This window comes from Oryx dammah, unplaced genomic scaffold, assembly GCF_014754425.2.
Source record: "Oryx dammah isolate SB20612 unplaced genomic scaffold, SCBI_Odam_1.1 HiC_scaffold_10, whole genome shotgun sequence".
Classification (NCBI taxonomy): domain Eukaryota; kingdom Metazoa; phylum Chordata; class Mammalia; order Artiodactyla; family Bovidae; genus Oryx; species Oryx dammah.
In genome coordinates this window covers 53,121,801-53,142,844 of record NW_024070194.1, presented here as the reverse complement: position 1 = coordinate 53,142,844, position 21,044 = coordinate 53,121,801, and the positions used below count along the sequence as shown (strand labels likewise).

Below are 21,044 nucleotides of genomic sequence, written 5' to 3'. Positions count from 1 at the left end.
GATGGAGACAGACTGTCAAACTAGATTTCCTCTTGGAAAACTACGGGCGTCTGAAACCTGGTTTGGAAGAGGGTGCAAATATTCCTAATTCTTCTCTAGGTGGAGCTATGTATACAGTGAGTTGAGAGATTGCGGGGGGCCGGAGTGGGGGGGGGGGTAGTGAGAATTAGCAAAGGACAGAGCCCAGCCGCTTATAGCAGACAGCACTTGAGCCCAGACGCTTAATTGTTACAGGCTATGTATAAACAGACCGTGTTGTGGTCCTTGTTTTAACTGGCCTGAGTCTGTTTGGTCCTGTGTTTCCCCTTTGTACGATGCTCCAGTCTTTGTCCCTGGAGCTTCTCAGGACTTTCGGATCCGAAGCAAGTGACATGTCCCTGGTTCAAAGTTCACAAGGACATCCAGCGTAGAAGGGGAGGGTAGAGGCTGGTGGCGGGGAACCGGACGGGACCCCAAGTGGGCAGCGGGATGGACGCTTGGGATCGCCTGCCAGCAGGCTGCGGGGACAGGCCTGGGTCCCCCGGCAGAGGGGCAGGGACCCGCACCTGGGGCGACTTACGTGCGAGCGGCAGGTATGTGGAAGTCCACCGCGTAGCCGAAGTAGCTGCCTTCGGGTCCGCTGTACACCGTGAGCTTGTCCACGTCCAAGTTGAACGCCTGCGAGGCGGGGGACCACAGCATCCCCAGAGCGGCCGAGAAGCAGCAGAGGGGCGCGAGCGGCGGTGCCCGGCTGACCCGGGGGCCGCGGCGGGGCCGGGCAGACATCGCCCTCCGGCCGGGTGGTGCTCACCGGGCAGTGCGAGCCGAGGACCCCGGCTGGGAAACGGCGGGCGTGGCGGCGGGCGGTCCCGGGAGCCCCGGTCCCGGGTCGATGCGCGCGACGCGTCCGCGGTGACAGCCCCGGGCGCTCCTCCGCGTGTCCCCTGCGGTCTGCTGGCCGCCGGATCCCGCGGCTGGGGGCTGGCGGAGGGGATGCGAGCCCTCCTCTGGCGGCGGGAGGGGGCCCCGGTGCGCTCGGGGCGCCTCCTAGTGGCCGGACCGCGCACTGCGGGCCGGAGCCGGTAACTCACCGACAGTCCTCGCCCCCGCGGGCGGCCGGCGCCAGGCGCCTGTTTCAGTGGGTTGGCTTTCTACTGCAGTTGCATCTTAAGAACTATCTGAGCCTCCCGCTTGCCAATTCAAGCCACTGGCTTTGGAAGCAATCCCCCCCGCCCCAAAAGCCGCTCCACCCGCCTCTGCTCAGGGTAGGGCGAGGGTTTGCTCTGGTTTCTCCCAAATGGAAGGATGTGAAAGCATACCCCACCACGAGGGAAGAGGCCAGACAAAGCCGAGATCTTGGCATTACCTCTGCAGCCTAAAGATCCGAATAAAAGTTTAAATCCAACAATCCTCTCCTCCCCCACCTCCACTTCCCTGCAGAGGTAACTAATAAAGCAATCCTGGAGATTTTATTTAGGTCTTTCTCAGAGACACGTGGAGCAGGTTACATGCCTTGGTCTTAAATTTCTGTGACCTTGTGTAATTGTGGTGAGGACTAGCAAAATTGGGAATGCTGGAATTTACAGTTTACCCACAGCAGGCGTAGGGGGTGTAGGTTGGAATCTGGGAATCTGCAGGAGTTGAAACGTCAGTTCCAATCCATGGGTGTTATTGATCTCTCTCTGTGTCTTCTGCTTGGGAGAGGGAGTGAAAGATGAGTGGGGAAAAAGGCAAAGGAGAAGCGTAGTACCAGAAGCCTTTTCCTAACGTGCAGTCTTCCAGGGAAACAGAATTAACCGGGAAAGAGAGCAATTAAGCGTTAAACAGGATGCCGCTGGGTTTAAATGAAAATGAAGACTAGAGAGGAGAGAGGGGAATAGGGTCCACAGTATTTTAATGAGATTCGCTGGTAATTTAAGCAGAAATTTGAATAGGAGGCAAGGCTTTGGACATTGTGGGCGGAGTGATTGAGGCAACGTATTAAAGACATAAAGGCTGAGATGATAGGGTTGTGCAAGGGATTTGAATAAAAATGTGGGTTGGGGAGGAGTGGAAGGAAGGGATGGACCTCCTAAGAAAGGATCTTAATAACAAGAACAATTATTGAGGCGAAGGTAGTAGGTTCTACAGGGATTCTGGAAGTTTAGTAGAGGATGTGTGTGTTGGGGCAGGAGGTCAACTGTCAGAAGGAAGAGAAAGCCAAGTGGCTGTTGCCCAAATGCCCAGAGTGATGAGGGCTCCGACATGGTAAACAGATGGAAGGGAAATGAAGCCCACAATGTTAATTAACAGGAAAAGGGCCCACAGACTGATGGCAGAATGAAAGTGAAAGATAAACCCAAGGTGAGTCTGCAGGTATCAATTTAGAAGAGGGGAATCACAGACAGTAGCAATGAGGCAAGGAGAACAGAATGGGAGGAATATCGTAAGTTAGGTTCTGGACCTGTTGAATCTGTTACTAGTGTGGGATCCCCAAGAAGCTGGACCCATAAACTGTGATTCAGAGCAGTGATCTAGTCTACTGGAGCAGATGTGGGAGTCCACCCACAGAAAATCTGTGCTCCCATTGAAAAGCTAGACTTTGTCTTACATCAGAACACCCTTGGTAGACTGATTTAAATTTTATATTTTCCTCTTTGCCTGTCTCATCCCTGTAAAAATGCTAAAAATTAATAAGTTATCAGAAGATTACCTAGCAAATCATCACATCTGGATTATTTCCTAACTGAATAGTCCTTTCCCAGATAAGGACTTAAGAGTAGAGGGTAGAAAACTTTTTTCTCAGTCCAAAAGTCCATTTGTGTTGGATACAAAGCCTGCTACTCTGGGTCAGGTTACTATTGGTAATAGACGTGATATTCCCTGGAGTAAATTTCAATGACTAATTCACATGCAATATATACATGGGCAGAAAAAGAGCTTTGGGAGACAGTGAGGCTGGGAAATAGCCCCAACTCCATAATTTCCTATGACTGCATGCGGAAATTTGCAAATTCATCATATTGCAGGCAAGATTTAGGTTGAAGCAAAGGTACTGGAACACCTTAATGGAAGAATGGAACACCCGAATAGGTAGAAAGTAACAGCATAATCTTAGACATGCACTTGGTCCACATACCAACTTACTGGACAGAAGTTCAGTTAAGTTCAGTCACTCAGTTGTATCTGACTCTGTGACCCCATGGACTATAGCACATCAGGCTTCCCTGTCTATCACCAACCCCCTGAGCTTACTCAAGTTCATGTCCACTGAGTCGATGATGCTATCCCACCATCTCATCCTCTGTCATCCCCTTCTCCTCCTGCCTTCAATCTTTCCCAGCATTAGGGTCTTTTCCAATGGGTCACTTTTTCACGTCAGGTGGCCAAAGTATTGGAGCTTCAGCATCAGTCCTTCCAATGAATATTCAGGACTGATTTCCTTTAGGATTGACTGGTTGGATCTCCTTGCAGCCCAAGGGACTCTCAAGAGTCTTCTCCAATATCACCTTTAAAAAGCATCAATTTGTATAAATCAGCATATGACCAAGGTATCCCCTTTTGTTACTCTCTTGATTTTTGATATTTCCAGCATGTTCCTGATCTTTTAATTCAAGATATGGGTAGGTCAGGGAAGAAAATTCTACTTATTGCCACATCAGTTCTGTCACTCAGTCATGTCCGACTCTTTGCGACCCCATTGACGGCAGCACGCCAGGCTTCCCTGTACATCACCAACTCCCAGAGCTTACTCAAACTCATATCCATCTAGTTAGTGATGCCATCCAACCATCTCATCCTCTGTCACCCCATCTCCTCCTACCTTCAATCTTTCCCAGCATCAGAGTCTTTTCCAATGAATCAGTTCTTTGCATCAGGTGGCCAAAGTATTGGAGTTTCAGCTTCAACATTAGTCCTTCCAATGAATATTCACGACTGATTTCCTTTAGGATTAACTGGTTGGATTTCCTTGCAGTCCAGGAGACTCTCAAGAGTCTTCTCCAATACCACAGCTCAAAAGCATCAGTTCTTCTGCGCTCAGCTTTCTTTATAGTCCAACACTCATATCTGTACATGACTACTGGAAAAACCATAGCTTTGACTAGATGGACCTTTGTTGGCAGAGTAATATCTCTGCTTTTTAATATACTGTCTAGGTTAGTCATAGCTTTTCTTCCAAGGAGCAGGCATCTTTTAATTTCATGGCTGCAGTCACCATCTGCAGTGATTTTGGAGCCCCCCAAAATAAAGTCTGTCACTGTTTCTATTGTTTCCCCATCTATTTGCCATGAAGTGGTGGGACCAGATGCCATGATCTTAGTTTTCTAAATGTTGAGTTTTAAGCCAACTTTTTCACTTTTCTCTTTCACTTTTCATCAAGAGGTTCTTTAATTCTTCTCTTTCTGCCATAAGGGTGGTGTCATCTGCATATCTGAGGTTATTGATATTTCTCCCTGCAATCTTGATTCCAGCTTGTGCTTCATCCGGCCTGGCATTTCGTATGATGTACTCTGCATATAAGTTAAATAAGCAGGGTGAAAATACACAGCCTCATTATATTGCCAATACAGCAAATTATATTATATTATATATATTATATTATATTGCCACATATTTGGATTCATATACTTGTTCCTTTCTTCTAAAACACACTTGTTATTGATTTATACAACAAGCCTACATTTTATACAGTGTCACTTTCCACTGTACAGATGAGGGCCTTAAGGTTCAGAGAGCTACAAACATATACAAATTTACAGAGCAAGTAAGTGGTGCTATTTTTTAAAAATAAGATTTATTTATTTATTTTTGGCTGTGCTGGGGCTTCATTGCTGTGCCAGCTTTTCTCTCATTGCAGCAAGCAGGGGATACTCTCTAGTTGTGGTTCATGGGCTTCTCATTGCAGAGCATGGGCCCTAGGGCAGGTGGCTGCTGCTGCTGCTAAGTCACTTCAGTTGTGTCCGACTCTGTGCGACCCCCACCAGGCTCCCCCGTCCCTGGGATTCTCCAGGCAAGAACACTGGAGTGGGTTGCCATTTCCTTCCCCAATGCATGAAAGTGAAAAGTGAAAGTGAAGTCGCTCAGTTGTGTCTGACTCTTGGCGATCCCATGGACTGCAGCCTACCAGGCTCCTCCATCCATGGGATTTTCCAGGCAAGAGTACTGGAGTGGGGTGCCATTGCCTTCTCCGAGGGCAGGTGGACCTCTGTAGCTATCTACTCCCAGGCTCCAGAGCACAGTCTCAATAGTTGTGGTGCAGGGGCTTAGTTGCTGTGCAGCATGCAGAATTTTCTTGGACCAGGAATTGAACCCACATCTCCTGCATCAGCCGGTGGATTCTTTACCACTGAGCCAGCAGGAAAGCCCCACTGGTGTGATTTGAACCTAGGACTCTCAGATGCTAAAACCAGTTCCTCAGGCTATTCGGTCTATAGGCATATTTTTGTAAATTATGGCAAAAATGAGAAGTCATTTTTCTGAAGTATTAAGCTCTTCTGGTCTGGCCCTTTGGGTAGGCTTCGAGTCATAATAGCAGCTGTGTACTTTTATAAGAGGTCACAGCAAAGGGTTTGGTTGTTGTTCACTCACTCAGTCCTATCTTACTCTTTGTGACCCCATGGACTGCAGTGCACACAATTCCCTGTCCTTCGCTATCTCCCAGAGTTTGCTCAAACTCACGTCCGTTGAGTCTGTGATTGCATCCAACCACTTCATTTTTTGTCATCAACTTCTCCTCCTGCCTTCAGTCTTTCCCAGCATCAGGGTCTTTTCCAATGAGTTTGCTCTTTGAATCAGGTTGGCTCAAGTATTGGAGCTTCAGCCTCAGCATCAGTGTTTACAATGAATATTCAGGGTTGATATCCTTTAGGATGGACTGGTTTTATCTCCTTGCTGTCCAAGGGACTCTCAAGAGTCTTCTCCAACACCACAGTTCAAAAAACATCAATCCTTTGGTGCTCAGCCTTCTTTATGGTCCAACTCTCACATTCGTATATGACTACTGGAAAAACCATAGCTTTGATGATATGGACCTTTGTTGGCAAAGTAATGTCTCTGCTTTTTAATATGCGGTCTAGGTTTGTCATAGCTTTTCTTCGAAGAAGCAAGTGTCTTTTAATTTCATGGCTGCAATCACCATCTACTGTGATTTTGGAACTCAAGAAAATAGTCTGTCACTGTTTCCGTTTGGTATTCAAAGAGTGAAGGAAAAGCTCTTTGACCTCCCCTGGGAGATCAAAAACCTGGAAGAAGAGTAAAATCTCACAAGAAGCTGGAAAAAAAAAATCTGTAATAATTACAGGGACAGAATAGGTCTGAATCGGGGTCTTGTACATTTCACTATTCTGACTCATGGGAACCACGCCAATCAGTAAAACCTGGGATAGTGTCAGAGAAACACATGGACAATGACAGGTCTTACGCTGAATGAGAAGTTTGACATTTTAAAGGTCTTCTAGCACTGATTTATTTGTCAGAAAATCAAGTCTGGTAATTGTTTATCATGCATGTGAGTGCGTGCGTATGTTTAATGCTGAGAAAGGTATACATAGTTGTTTCCCTAAACAGAGAAGAAAAGAAACCAAAGGTCAAAGATGGAACAGATTTGGCCCAAACTTTCCAAAAATAAATAAGTAAAGAGTACTGCAGGAAAAAAATATGCTCTCTGGGTTGTAGCCATGTACAAAATGTTTAAAAATAGAGATGCTGTAACATGTAACCATTAGTGCATACTTCTTAACAGAAGATCAAATATATTTGTTACTTAATAACCAATTACTGTTCCTCACTATGTTTAAATCTATTTCCTTATATGATAAAATGTGATCCTTACTGATTGGTGTGGTTCCCATGTGATCCTGGGACTTCCTTGGTGGTCCAGAGGTTTAAGTCATGATGCTTCCACTGCAGAGGGCATGGGCTCCGTTCCTGGTTGGGGAACCTTATGCTGTGTGGCATGACTAAAGAAATAGCAACCCCCCCGCCCCCCCCGCAAAAAAATGATCTTGCCTCCAAATCAAGGACCAAGAGAGTCCATACCTGATTATTTCATTAATACACCACAATTTCAATATGTTATTTAAATCATTTACAAAATAAGCCCAGGTAAAAATAATACGCTCTTGAAGATTCCATCAGCTTTAAAAATGAAGCACCTAATGCAGGATAGTTTTTCAGTCTCTTCTTGTATTTGTGGTAATTGAGGTGATCTCAAAGTTTTTTGTTTTGTTTTGTTTTTTGTCCACTGGACTTAGTGTTTCTGCAATATTAGAAACTACCTATTAATATAAACTGGTCAATTAAACTTTCACTGGGCAAACAACTCTTAAATCTGCCAAGTGTCTCTGCTAGCATAAGCTTATGTCTGCAAATTTCCTATTTCTGGTCCCTGGAGGGTGAATCTCATTATAGTAAAATCTTTCTTTTTTTCTTTTTGATAATTTTGTTTGTAATTCTCTTTTATGATTTCCCTTCATGATTTTATTAGGCACTTTTAAGTTAAAAGTGCTGCAGCCCATGGCCCCCGTGTTGGCAGCTGTTCAAGCATAGTCAACAGTTGGTTTAGCTGAAGGAAAATTCCCACTAGTCAAAACCAGACTCCGACTCAATCTCTTTTTAGAATGAGCCTTTTAAATGCAACTCTGCTTTAAACAAAAATAAAAATAAATAAAAACAGTTCTTCCTCTAAAAAAGGAAGGTAAATGAGGCCAATGATGCTCATCCAGAGCCCTGACATCTGGGGATAAATCTTCCTGAGAGTCAAAGACCCCGGGAAGTTGAGTTTATATGAAGGATCTTGATTTACAGATTTTAATCAGGGCCAGTTCACTCCAGAATCTTGAAAAACCTACACACATCTGATGGGTTGGCTATAGTGACTAAGGCAAACTTCCAGGGGGGAAAATTCACAACATCTTAGTTGTAAATTTAGAATCCGGCAATGGGGAAGTCCAAGAGCTTATGTTTCAGTCCAGTGCCAAAGGAATATATTAGATTGGCTTTATTATTATTATTAAATTTCAGTGAGGTGTTGGGCTGCAGGGCCTCACTACTCTGGTCCCAGGGAAAGAGAGTCACTTAAGATGAGAAGTGAGCATTCTCCTCACTTGTGTCTTCAGTCATTCAGGTATCTGAAAGTCAATACCATAGACTAGATGGCTTATTAAAAGCAGAAATTTGTTCCTCTCACTTCTGAAGACCAGAAGTTCAAGATCAAGATGGCAGCGCAGTTGAGTTCTCCCAAGAGGCCTGTCCAGGTTGCAGACTGCCACCTTCTTATTGTATTCCCATATGGCAGAAAGGGGTTGAGAGAGTTCTCTGGGGTTCCTTTGATAAGGCACTGATTCCATCATGGGGCTCTGCTCTCATGACCTCCCAAAGGTCCCACCTCCTAACACTATCACACTGGAGGTTAGGATTCCAACAGGTGAATTTGGAGGTGGGGTGGAGTGCTGGACACACATCTTCACCTCATTGCATCAGGACTTGAAAGGAGAGGTTTTTGTGAACATGGTGCTACAGGCACCTCCATGGACCAAGGACAAGAGCAATAGTTGTGGGCGTCAGGGGCAGACAGCAGCTGTGGCCTCCTGATACCCTTCATTCAGCCCTTGCAGGAGGACAAAGGACTTCAAAGATCTCCTGCAAACAGGTGGGGACGTCATGAACGAGTCCTCCACCTATGGGAGGAGGTGAAGGCTAGAGCATCTGATTGGCGATCTGAATGTGATTTAAACTCTAGACTAGGTTGCTATGTTTATTCCAAGGCTGGAAGATGTCATGAGAGTGTCTAGGACTGCCCTCTAGTGTGTGGGATTTTCTTGTGAGAAAATGATTTAGTCTCAAACAATTTAGATGAACACTTCGTTACAAAGTTCCCAAATTTGAGTTGGTCTCGCACACGTTTATCACCATCTTTATTTCCTTGTGGTACTTTGCAAATCAGGTGAAAGGGAAAAAGAAGAAAAGAGCCACAGAGGATGGAAGGAAAGGAAAGACGGAAGAAGGGAGGAAGGGAAGGAAGGGAAGAAATTTGCCCATAGAAACTATATTTCATATTTTCCCAGCTAACTGCAAAGTCCAAATCAGATTTCAATATCACTCATGCAAGGACTATATTCTACTCAATTTCATCGGCCCTTCCTGTTATTTGCTTATTCCTTATTTTTATCCCATCAACAGATATGAGTATCAACTGTGTCTTATATACAGTGCCAGCCCTGGAGATATAATTGTGAATTTAAGAGATATAGTCCTTCCCTTCCTGGAGCTTATGTTCTAGTGAGGAGATGCCAACCTGATGAGAATATAATTAACTAGAACAGTGCCAGGAGCAGAACTAATATGGTGTGGTTAGAGAAGAATGGGTGTAGGGAAGCTTTTAGGAGATCATTTTCCTTCTAATAAGAACACAGCCACATGACCCACCAAAGAATAATGCACTATTCATTATGCAACTTTTAAAAACAGATGTGGTTGCTACACTGCTCACCCAGATCTGGAAAATAAGGGACCTTATGGTTTGGTGTCCTTCAGTGTCCCTGACTTAGAAAAGTTCAATCTTAGCAGATTGTAACTAAGATATGGAATCAAGTTAAGACTTTTAGTGCCCATGTAAAACAAGCTTCCCGTAGTATCTGTGCATTTTGTCATCTGTGTAACTTACATAAGGAAGCCTCCTGCTTACCCTGACAGTAAGTCATCCGTACCCATGGCCTTGACCACTTTAAGTCTCTCTGTGCAGCAGTGCCCTAGTCTGTTTCCAGGGCTAGCAGTCTTTGAGAGAACAATCTGAAGGTCGGAAGTGAATTTCTTGTCTTCTGCTTAGATTGCTTGAAACGTGACTAATTGACTAAAGTTGACCGTTCTGGCTTTTATTGTTTCGACTTATTAAAAAATGTGTCCTTTTCCCAAAGCCCTCTGGGCACATGCACAAAAAAATAGAAATATGACAAGTTAAATTAAAACCAGCAGATGAAAGCTAAAACACTCTCATAAAGTTAAAAAGAAAGATGCCAAGCAGCATTTCTGGAAGGAGAAAACTAAACCAAACAGATTAAGCTTAGCCATTTTTCTACTGGTTTGCAAGGAGGACTTGTTCAAAATAGATGTTAGAGTGATTTCCTATGAAATCCTTGAAAAACTTGTGCCACTACATATTTTCATACCAAATCCTGTAAATAATGGTAATCCCAGGGAGAGAAAGGCTCTAAAATTTAGTTCTTTTTATAGTGATATTAAGATTGCTGTTTAGCCCTTAGTTACCGTGTGGCCTCATTCAATAGCATCTCATTCTTGGGAGAAGAGAGATTAGCTTTAAACACAGTTAACATTTCTCTCTTGAACTCTAATCATTGCTGTCAGCTCAGTCATACTGTGATTCTGGTTAGAAACCAGTGCTGCTAATACATGTAGAAACAGTAGGTATTAAGAATATGAATTCTGGAGCCAGATATCTGGTCCATAGCTCAGCTTTGCCATTTACCTGTCTGTGGGCAAGTTACTTACCATCTCTGTGCCTAGGTTTCCCCACTGTAAAATGAAGATACAAACAGCAAATCATATAGGTTTGCGAGAACTAAATGGGTTAATGGACCATAAAGAAGGCTGAGTGCTGAAGAACTGATGCTTTTGAACTGTGGTGCTGGAGAAGACTCTTGAGAGTCCCTTGGACAGCAAGGAGAGAAAACCAGTCCATCTTAAAGGAAATCAACCCTGAATATTCATTGGAAGCACTGATGCTGAAGCTGAAGCTCCAATACTTGGGCCACCTGATGCAAAGAACTAACTCATTAGAAAGGACCCCTACACTGGGAAAGATTGAGGGCAAGAGGAGAAGGAAGTGACAGACAGATGGTTGGATGGCATCTGATCCAATGGACGTGAGTTTGAGGAAACTCTGGGAGATAGTGAAGGACAGGAAAATCTGGCATGCTGCAGTTCATGGGGTTGCAGAGTTGGACACAACTTAGTGACTGAAGAACAACAATAGTTTGAGATACAGGAGAGAATCTTTATAAATAAATCAACTGATTCTTGCATTGGATTTTGCATGTGGAGAAAAATATTGTGCAAAGCAATTATCTCTTGCTCAGAAGTCCAAATTGCAGACATAATAGGTGGCCTATTTATGATAAGGGATTATTAGTATTTATTGGTCATGAACTTTATGTTTTGCTTTGCCCTTTATGTACATAATCTCTTTTAACATATTATTATTATTTAATGATTTTGGTCCCATGGTTTGTGGGATCTCAGTTCCCTGATAAAGGATTGAACCAAGGCCAAGGCAGTGAAAGCCTGGAATCCTAGGCACCAGGGAACTCCCTTACCATATTTTTAAATATTTCATTTTAAAAATAAGGAAACCTAGGGACTTCCCTGGTGGTCAGTGGCTAAGACTCCACGTTCCCAATGCAGGGTGCCTGGGTTCAATTCCTGATCAGGGAATTAGATCCCACATGCTATAGCTAACAATCCCATATGCCTCAACTAAGACCTAGCTCAGCCAAATAAATAAATACATATTTAAGAAAGTAAATAAAAATAAGGAAACCTAAATTTGATGGGGTTAAGTAACTTGCAAGAATTTACTTGCAGGAGGTATGTGGTGAAAACAGGGTAAATCACAGGATGTCTGATTCCTCAGAACTTACTTTTTCTATCAATCTATTTCTCTTTTCTAGGTTTGGGACAAGACACTATATCAGATTATTTGAAAAGTCAATACAAGGAAGCACTGAAAGAAGTGAGAGGGCTCAAAGGCAACAATACCCAGTAGCAACAAGCAAACCCAGGAACAAGATGTGGGTTTCTAATTCCATTCTCCAATAGAAGGAACTAGGGCCTTTGGAGAAACAGCTAATCCTGGGAGCAGGTAATAGACAAGATTAACCTGGGATATCTTGTAGCAAGAAAATAAGGAAGTACTCAAAGACCAAACTGAGTTTATCAAGGGGAGGCAAGAATCAACTGAAAGAGCTCCCAAAGGCTACTTGAAAAACAAAATAAGTAATATAGTATTGGATTATAACTCGAGGTGTGAAGTAAATCATTATGAGCCCGGAGGTATGAGGCCTGAATTTTGTCCCCCCTACCCAAAGAAAAGCTAATCCCCAATGACACTATATTTGGAAGTAGGGCCTTTAAGGAAGTAAATAAGCCTAAATAAAATCATAAGGATGGGGCCCTATTCCAAAAGGACTAGTGCCCTTTTAAGAGGAGGAGATACCAGAAACCTTTCTCCCTCAGAACGTGCACCATGAGCATGCAGTGAGAAGGCAGCCATCTGCAAACCAAGGAGAGAGGTCTCATTAGGAACCAACCCTACTGATCTTAGACTTCCAGCCATCAGGATGGTGAGAAAATGAATTTCCATTTTTTAAGCTGCCAGTCACTGTTATGGCAGTGCTATATAACCAATATAAACGATTGGGCAAACAAGTGGAAAGAAGAGACAAATACCTATACATTAGAAACTTAAATTTATGTGCACACTGTCCCCTTGAGGAGGTAGAACATAGCTCTCCACACTGGGTTTGATGACTTTCTTCCAAAGATATGGTATGGAAAGGGCATAACAGTACAGAAGATTGACATCATCAGTGGTAAGTCAAGCTGATAACGTATCCTTAATATGATCTGGTAGGAAGGGCACTTGTCTTCCTCCTCCAAACTAAAATCCCTGTCAAATCAAAAGAAAAACATCAGACAAACCCAAATTGAGGGACAGTTTACAAAATACCTGACCAGATTTCTCCAAAGTGTCAAGGTCAACCAAATGAAGGAAAGTCTAAAACTGTCACAGTTTAATGGATCCTAAGCAGATTTGATGACTAAATGTGATGTGGCACTCTGGATGGAATCTTGTAGCAGACAAAGGACTAGGTAAAACATGAAGACATCTGAATAAGGTATGAGCTTCAGTTAATAACTGTCAATATTGGTTCATTGGTCCTGACAAATGTATCAAACTCATGTTTGATCGTAGCAGGAGATACTAGGTACAGGATATATATGGCAACTGCTTAGATATCTATGTATTTTGGTAAGCTTTCTGTAAATATAAAACTATTCTAAATGAAAAGTCTATTTAAAGGAATTCCCTGGTGGTCCAGTGGCTAAGACTCTGCTCCCAAAGCAGGGGGCCCAGGTTTAATCCTTAGTCAGGCAACTAGATCCCACATGCCACAACTAAGACTTGGCATAGCCAAATAAATATTTTTAAAAGTCTATTTTAAACAAATATGCAAAACGGTGTTTTTGTTATATCTTCCACATGACTTCTGTCTTATATTGTTTCTCTGAATATTCCAAAGTGAATATTCACTTATCTTGGGAACAGAGTTTAGCTTAGTTTTGTTTCTTCTCACAAAAAGGACTCATTTTTGCAGTCAATATTCTGCCACATCTTGACAGGAGTCCAGCAGATGAGGCAGGGGAGGACCAGTATAAGATTGAGCATGGTCATCTGTATGAGTAAGTAATTCCTATAGGTATATTTTAAAGGTGCATGTGAGTCTCCATATTTGAAACATCTTCACAGTTTTATTCCTCCTCTTGTAATTTTTTTTCTCTTAATGACCTCTGAAAATCCCAGAAAACAATATTTGCTTTTAGATGGTTGGGATTGAATCCTCTATTGTCTTTTTTTCCTTTGAATCCTCTTGTTCTTTTTTTCCCACAGAGAAACTCCCAGATTTTTCATTTTATTTTAAGATTATGTTACTGAACCAGATGATCCAGTTTCGCCTTTTACTTCTCAGGCTCAAAAAGAAAAAAAAAAAGAAAAGCCCATGCTGTGGGATTTAGCTAACACTTTACTCTTCTCTTCCAGACCTTGTCAGCTGCACTGTTCCAACAGCAGTCAGAGTGGATCGACAGCTCCAAACCCCATTCCTCCTGGATTTTTGTGCTGGCCGCCAACCAAGAACTGGCTCCAGCTGTGCTGGCCCCTAATTTCTTTAACTCTTTCCTCTTCTTTATTCTGGTGTTGAGAGTTAGAGCAAAGCAGATTCATTTGCAAGTATTAACTGAGCACCAGTCCCTGAGGACAGCAGTAAATAAGGCAGGTGAGGTCCCTGCCCATAGAAGCCACATTCTGAAGGATGGAGAGCATCATGGCACACTTATTACTGCTAGGAGAGTTACTTGAATGGATGTTTTCATTAGTCCTGATGATGGAGACGCTAATTGTTATTCTCATTTATGAGACATAGACGCCAAACGACTTACCCAACATCAGGCAGCTAGTTAGTGATGGAGATACAATTATTTTTTTTTTACTGATTTTATTTCTTTTTGGCTGTGCTGGGTCTTCACTGCTGCACGAGGTTTTCTCTAGCTGCAGAGCGGGGGGCTTCTCATTGCAGTGGCTTCTCTTGCCGTGGAGCATGGGCTCTAGGGTGCACAGGCTTCGGTAGTTGTGGCTCCTGGGCTCTAGCGCACAGGCTGAGTTGCCCTTGGGCATGTAAGATCCTCCAGGACCAAGGATCGAATGTGTCTCCTGCTTTGGCAGGCAGACTCTCCACCACTGAGCCACCAGGGTAGTCCCTGGAGATGCAACTTAAATCAAAGGTCTCAGATTCCAGAACACTTGGATTCCTAACCATGATAATAATATTGATAAAATTGTTCTTTTGCGTAGATACCGTCTGGTTTCTGTTTTGCTCTTTCTACTCTTAAAAAATATGCTGCTTCTAAAAAATATCTGTAATGTCTAATGACAATTATAAAAAGAAAAAGCGGCTTTTTTTTTTTTAAGAAAATGGTGCCGTTCGCATTCAATAGTTGCTTTTGTAGCATGCGCTACCTCTCTTTCCTAGTTCTAAAGCGAACCTCCCCTCACCCCACCCCACCCCCCGCCCTTCTGGGGAGTGTTCAGATGTTTCAGGTGGGATGAACCCAGCAGGAATTGCACGGATAGATTGGCATAATTTAACAGCCCTTGCCTCTTTCTGGCCACATGATAGGTTGGGAAGGAGCTCGTATCTCGGGCATAAGCCAATCAGTTCCTATCATTCTAATAGCTGACGTGATTGGTTTATAGAACCATAGACGCGACGTAAGACACTTGCTTTCTCCTCCAGGGTAGGAAGGAGGTGGTACCTAACTCCAGTCTCTGTTGGCCCCCATTCTGGAGGAGGAACTGAAAGCTCAGATTCATGGAGCTCAAGTTCTGACCGCACCGTGTCTGACGTCGTCCTCACTCATTGACATTTCAGGTGAGTGACCCCTAAATCCTCTTTCATGTTGAAGTCACTTTGACTTGGAGGTTCTTTTTGTTTCATTCAAAAACATGCTATCCGACACAAATAATTGCTTATATTAGGCATATAAACCTAAATATTTAAGTAGATTAAAAAAAAAACCTTCATAAGAAACTAAAAAAAAACAAAGCCCCCACTGAATTATCCAGAGGACTTCCAATGTCCAGAGAACATTTGCAGACAAATTTGAATCTCTGACTTAAGTGGAAAAAAAAAAAAGTAAAATACACCTAGACTGTGGTAGATTCGTTTTTTTACACGTGAAGGTAATCAAGACTGTGGCTAATAACTTGGGCCCAGATGTACCAGATGCTCAGTTAATTGGCCCCCACTCAGCTGGGTTCACGTTGTAGTGCACAATTGTCTTGGATTTTGTTGCTAAAAACACGCCTGTTTTTGCCAAACAACACTGTTCTGGAGATTTGCCACCCCAAACACAGAAAGCTTGCTATGATGAAGATCTGTGCCATTGGTAAGACCAGAAAACACCACTACATTGTAATAGTGTGAGAGGCAACACGTCAGCTTGTGTGTCTTCAATTAACCACGCATTAGACAGATTTCAAACAGCGGCTTCCTCCTCATTAACTAGCCGCTGAGCGTGGAGATGCTAGCCGTGCATTAGGACCTGAAAGTGCACGGGAAGTTGCATTCTGGCTGACTGTGTGCCCGCCCTTCCAGGGACATTCTGTCTATGTCCAACTTAATGTTCCGCGGAGGTTTCAGCCTCTGAGGACACAAGGCCAAAGCTAATCAGGAATCAGTTGTTGCATAGCAAGGCTCACATTGGGGAGATGGCAGTCTGGAGAGATGGCAGTTGTCTCTAAGGGGAGACAAAGCACAATGTTTTCAGCTTCACTGTTAGGTTGGTTGGCCCAGGAGGGCCCTGTAGGATAACACAGTGAATATGGCAGCTCCCCAGTCTGCTCTTAAAGTGTTGAGAAAATAGAGGTCTGGCTGGCAGTGAAAAAGCAGATGGTTAGAAGCTTTTACCTTCCCGATTTATTTACTGGTTTTTGGCTGTGTGGGGTCTTCACTGCTGTGTGTGCCTTTATCTAGTTGCGGCAAGCGGGCACAGCTCTCTAGCTGTGGTGCACTGGCTTTTCATTGTGGTGGCTTCTCTTTGTTGTGGACCATGGGCTCTAGGGCAACTCAGGCTTCAGTAGATGCAGTTCCCAGACTCTGGACCACAGGCTGAATATTTCTAGCACACAGGCTTCGTTGCTCCATGGCATGTGGGATCTTCCCGGCAGCAGGGATTGAACCCATGTCCCTGCATTGACAGGTGAATTCTTCACCAGTGAGTCACCAGGGAAGCCCTTATCTTCCTTTTTTAAAATTAATTTTTATTGGAATATAGTTGATATTACAGGCTCCCTTTACCACTGGTGGTTCGGTGGTAAATAATCCACCTGCAGTCCAGGAGATGCAGAAGACACAGGTTCAATCCCAGGGTCAAGAAGATCCCCTGGAGGAGGAAATGGCAACCCACTCCATTACTCTCATGGGGATAATCCTAAAATAGAGGAGCCTGGTGGGCTATAGTCCATGGGGTCACAAAGAGTCAGACATGACTGAGCACTGGTTGATTTATAGTGTTGCCTTTGATTCTGCTGTATGGCCAAGTGAATCAGCTGTACGTATACATGTGTCCACTCTTTTTTAGATTCTATTCCCATATACATCATTATAGAGTATTGAATAGAGTATCCTGTCAGCAATGAAAACTTACTGCTAAGATTTCTTTGTGATCAGTAAAATTTCTTGTACAGAATTTGATAAAATATTTGAAAGGCTTAAGTGCACTTCCAGAGTGTGAATTCCTTTTACCTTCCATTTTTAATTTTAAACTTTAAAAGATGTTAACGTCTGTATCTGACAGTTGGGCTGTGGATAGGCGTAAATCATGTATTTATTCCCATAGGAATAAAATATACCTGGATCTCTGCCCTGTTCTATTAAAACTAAAGAGGGTGAAACTTATGTCAAGTTCAAGTGTGGCTTCCTCTGCAAGCAATGCCTGAGCTCTGAACACATGGTGCTACCAAAGCCAGTGTTTATAGGTCGTGTGGAACTTGGAATGTGTTCTTTCATAGGAACAAATGGAATTAGCGAAAGGCCAGCCCACCTGGTGTGCTCATAATGGCCTCATAAGGGAACCATTTATTACAAAACCCAACCACGCTGTTAACAGTGCTTCTGGCGGAAAATGGTTCAGACCACACTCGGGTTGTTATCCTTCTGTTTGGCTGCGGTAGGTTTGGGATCTTCTTTGGCTATTTCTTAGGACACAGTTGTGTGGAGAAGGTTGTTGATGGGTGGGAATAGACAAGGACTCACTGATGGCTCAGTGGTAAAGAATCCGCCTGTCAATGCAGGGTTTGATCCCTGGGTTGGGAAGATCCCTGGGAGAATGAAATGGCTACCCACTCCAGTATTCTTGCCTGGGAAATCCCATGGACAGAGGAACCTGGTGGGCTACAGTCCATGGGGTCGCAAAGAGTCAGACATGACTGAGCGACTATCACTTTTTTTCACTTTCAAGTATGCAAGCCAGTAGGATTGAGGGACTGTGAACGAGGTGGGTAGAGAACCAGGGGATGAGAAATCCAGATCCTCCTAAGCCTTAGGGTCTCTGCTTATGATTTGTCTCCTTTAAAAAAAAAAAAACAAAACAAACCATTGAGGATAATAACAAGGATTCCGATTTTCCTAAGGTCGCCTCATAGACAAAGGAGATGATGGGGCATTAATTCAATTCAGAGAATTGGGGTTTCCTGGAATCTCAGGAATTGATATAAGCCTGGGCTCTTCTGACACAGTTGTTACTGACCAGGATTTTTGCCTCCTTGATCAATAGAAAAGACCAGACAAAAAATTCAGGCAAGGCTTTATTGGGGTCCCTGCTGCAGCAATGGGGAAGGAAAAACAAAAATCAAATTCCTTTGCCCACTCCCCAAGGAGAAGTGAGCTGATTCCTTACATGGGGTGAGGGTAGCAGCGTGTCCAGAGGTCGGGCTGGAGGGGTGATTTCGATGATTTGCCCACCCCTTTGGTGCTATTGTATGCAGAGGGCATGCACAGTCTAGCAGTTGGGTTTTTTTGTTGTTGTTGTCTCTGTGTATCTTTTGTCCAGAATTTGCCCCAGCTGTGCATACACATAGTTGTTTTTAGTCCCTTATGGTTTCTTAGCATTTTGTTGCTTGAGGAGATGTTTGTCCAGGTACAGGCATTGCAGCACAGCAGTAAAGGATCCCAGGTCCCAGGCCTTTCTCAAAATGAACTGTGGAACTCTGACTTTGAACACCTCATCAGATTTTTGTGTATTGGGATCTTCTGCCATTACGGCCATCAGAAAGAAAGGTCAAAACTGAGTAGATGTCAAACATTACCTCGACATGAACATCACTACTGTAACCAGGACCTCATTATAATTTCATCTTCTTGTTCAAGGCCAAACAAAATTCAGCTGCTTACTGAAATGTGAGCAGAGGTAAGATTTTATTGTTTGTGGATTTTAGTTTAGTTCAATTTTTATTTCAGGAAAATGAAAGTGAAGTTGCTCAGTCATGTCCGACTCTTTGCGACCCTGTGGACTGTAGCCTACCAGGCTCCTCAGTCCATGGAATTTTCCAGGCAAGAGTACTGGAGTGGGTTGCCATTTCCTTCTCCAGGGGATCTTCCCAACCCAGGAATCGAACCTGGGTCTCCCGCACTGCAGACAGACACTTTACCATCTGAGCCACCAGGGAAGCACTTATTCCTTATTTCAGGAAGTATGCATTAATTTTTGCATGGAAAACACAGCTATACACCTTTGAAGTACTGGATCTTTGCAAACAAAAATCATCTACAATGAAGTAAAATATATAAGCATTTTTCTTGGGAGAAAGGTCCATACCTTTCATGAGCTTCTTGAAGTATTCATGCACCTCAATAGTTGAGATTCATTGCCCTATAAGAATGAAAATACAGTCCACTTTATAGTTATAATGGGATGAGTGGGTTCTGAGAGGAGCTGGAGATTTTTCGGTAGCATTCAATGTGATGACTTTAAGGCTTACTCATTTGAAAGTAGTAAATCCCTCCATTCCTGTTATAAGATGACAATATATTTGTGGATTTTTGTTGTTGTTCAGTTGCTCAGTCATGTCCAACTCTTTGCAACCCCATGGACTGCAGCACGCCAGGCTTCCCTGTCCTTCACCATCTCCCAGAGCTTGCTCAAACTCATGTCCATTGAGTCAGTGATGCCATCCAACCATGTAGTCCTCTGTCGCCCCTTCTCCTCCTGCCTTTGATCTTTCCCAGCATCAGGGTCTTTTCCAATGAGTCGGCTCTTTGCCTCAGGTGGCCAAAGTATTGGAGCTTCAGCTTCAGCACTTCCAGTAAATATTCAAGGTTGATTTCCTTTAAGTTTGAGTTTTTACTTAAAAAATTTATTTTATTCAAGTATTGATTTACAGTGTTGTGTTCATTTCTGCTGCACAGAGAAGTGATTCCGTGAGATATATATATATACACACACATTCTTTTTCATATTCTTTTCCACATGGTTTATCACAGGATATTGAATATAGTTCCCTGTGCTCTATTGTAAGACCTTGTTGTTTACCTGTGGGGTTTTAATCTGTGACTTGGTTTATGAAAGGGAAATAATGTTTGTAATAAATATTTGTATATAACATGATATTTTAGATATTTAAAGATTATATATATAATTATACATATCGGTTATCTGAGCAGATAATAATCCCTGATTATTATTATTTCTTGCTATAACACTTGGTCCAGGTTATCGTTAAGGAAAAAGCATAGCTTTCCGCCATCTTTCCATATTGCCATCATGGTACGCAGGAAGGTCTGGCTGATGCTCTCAAGAGTATCAACAGTGCTGACAAGAGAGGCAAACCCCAGGTTCTTATTAGGCTGTCCTGTCATCATCTGGTTTCTAATTATGATGGTGAAGCATGGTTGCATTGGCGAGTTTGAAATCACTGATGATCAGAGTTGGGAAAATTGTTGGGAACCTTACAGGCAGGTGAAGCAAGTGTGGAGTGATCAGCCCCAGATTCGATGTGCATCTCAGAGATCTAGAAAAAGGGCAGAATGACGTGCTCCTGTCCTATCGGTCTGGTTTCACTGTACAGACAGCCTCAGCTTGCATCATGGACCATGAAGAAGCACGACAAAAACACACAGGAGGGAAAACCCTGTGATTCTTTTGCTAAGGATGTAAAACATCTGTGCAAATAAAGTGCCTCAACAGGCAAAAAAAAAAAAAAAAAGTATAATGTGTAAGCTCTTTAAAACTGGGAACTCTACCTTCCATGTTCTTTGAAGCTCTGTAAGACCTAACCTCTTACTCTATATCCTTTCATATAAATCAGAATCTATTCAACATCCTGGTAGTATAAGTACTTATTCATGGCCTGGTTACCTATCTTTACATGTTTTTTTTTTTTTAATGAGAAGTGTACATAAAGTACTTTTTCACATCCCAAACTATGAGAATTGCCTCAAGACAAATTCCTTGTGGAATTGTTTGAGTTGTGAGATGCATTTCTTTATTTATTTTGACATGTGGGTTGTGGGATCTTTGTTTGCCAAGTAGAGATCAAACCTGGGCCCTCAGCAGTGAAAATTTAGAGTCCTAACCACTGGACTGCTAGGGAACCACTGGCACCTACTTAATGTTCTAGTTATTCTCCTTGGGTGTTGCTCTATTTTTCAATATCCTGTTGTCGTTCAGTGGCTAAGTTGTGTGATCAACTCGTGTGACGCTATAGACTGCAGCATGGCAGGCTTCCCTGTTCTTCC

The 21,044-nt window shown here is 43.1% G+C and overlaps 1 protein-coding gene across 1 annotated transcript in view; it reads right to left on the bottom strand.

Annotated features, from left to right (window-relative positions):
* Nucleotides 1–765, bottom strand: part of ITGA8 (integrin subunit alpha 8) — a 193,442-nt gene extending 192,677 nt beyond the window's left edge. Inside the window, exon 1 of the mRNA XM_040248977.1 lies at nucleotides 560–765. Within this exon, the coding sequence (XP_040104911.1) occupies nucleotides 560–765 (206 nt within the window). The remainder of the gene's footprint in view (nucleotides 1–559) is intronic.
* Between the last annotated feature and the right edge of the window lie 20,279 nt (nucleotides 766–21,044).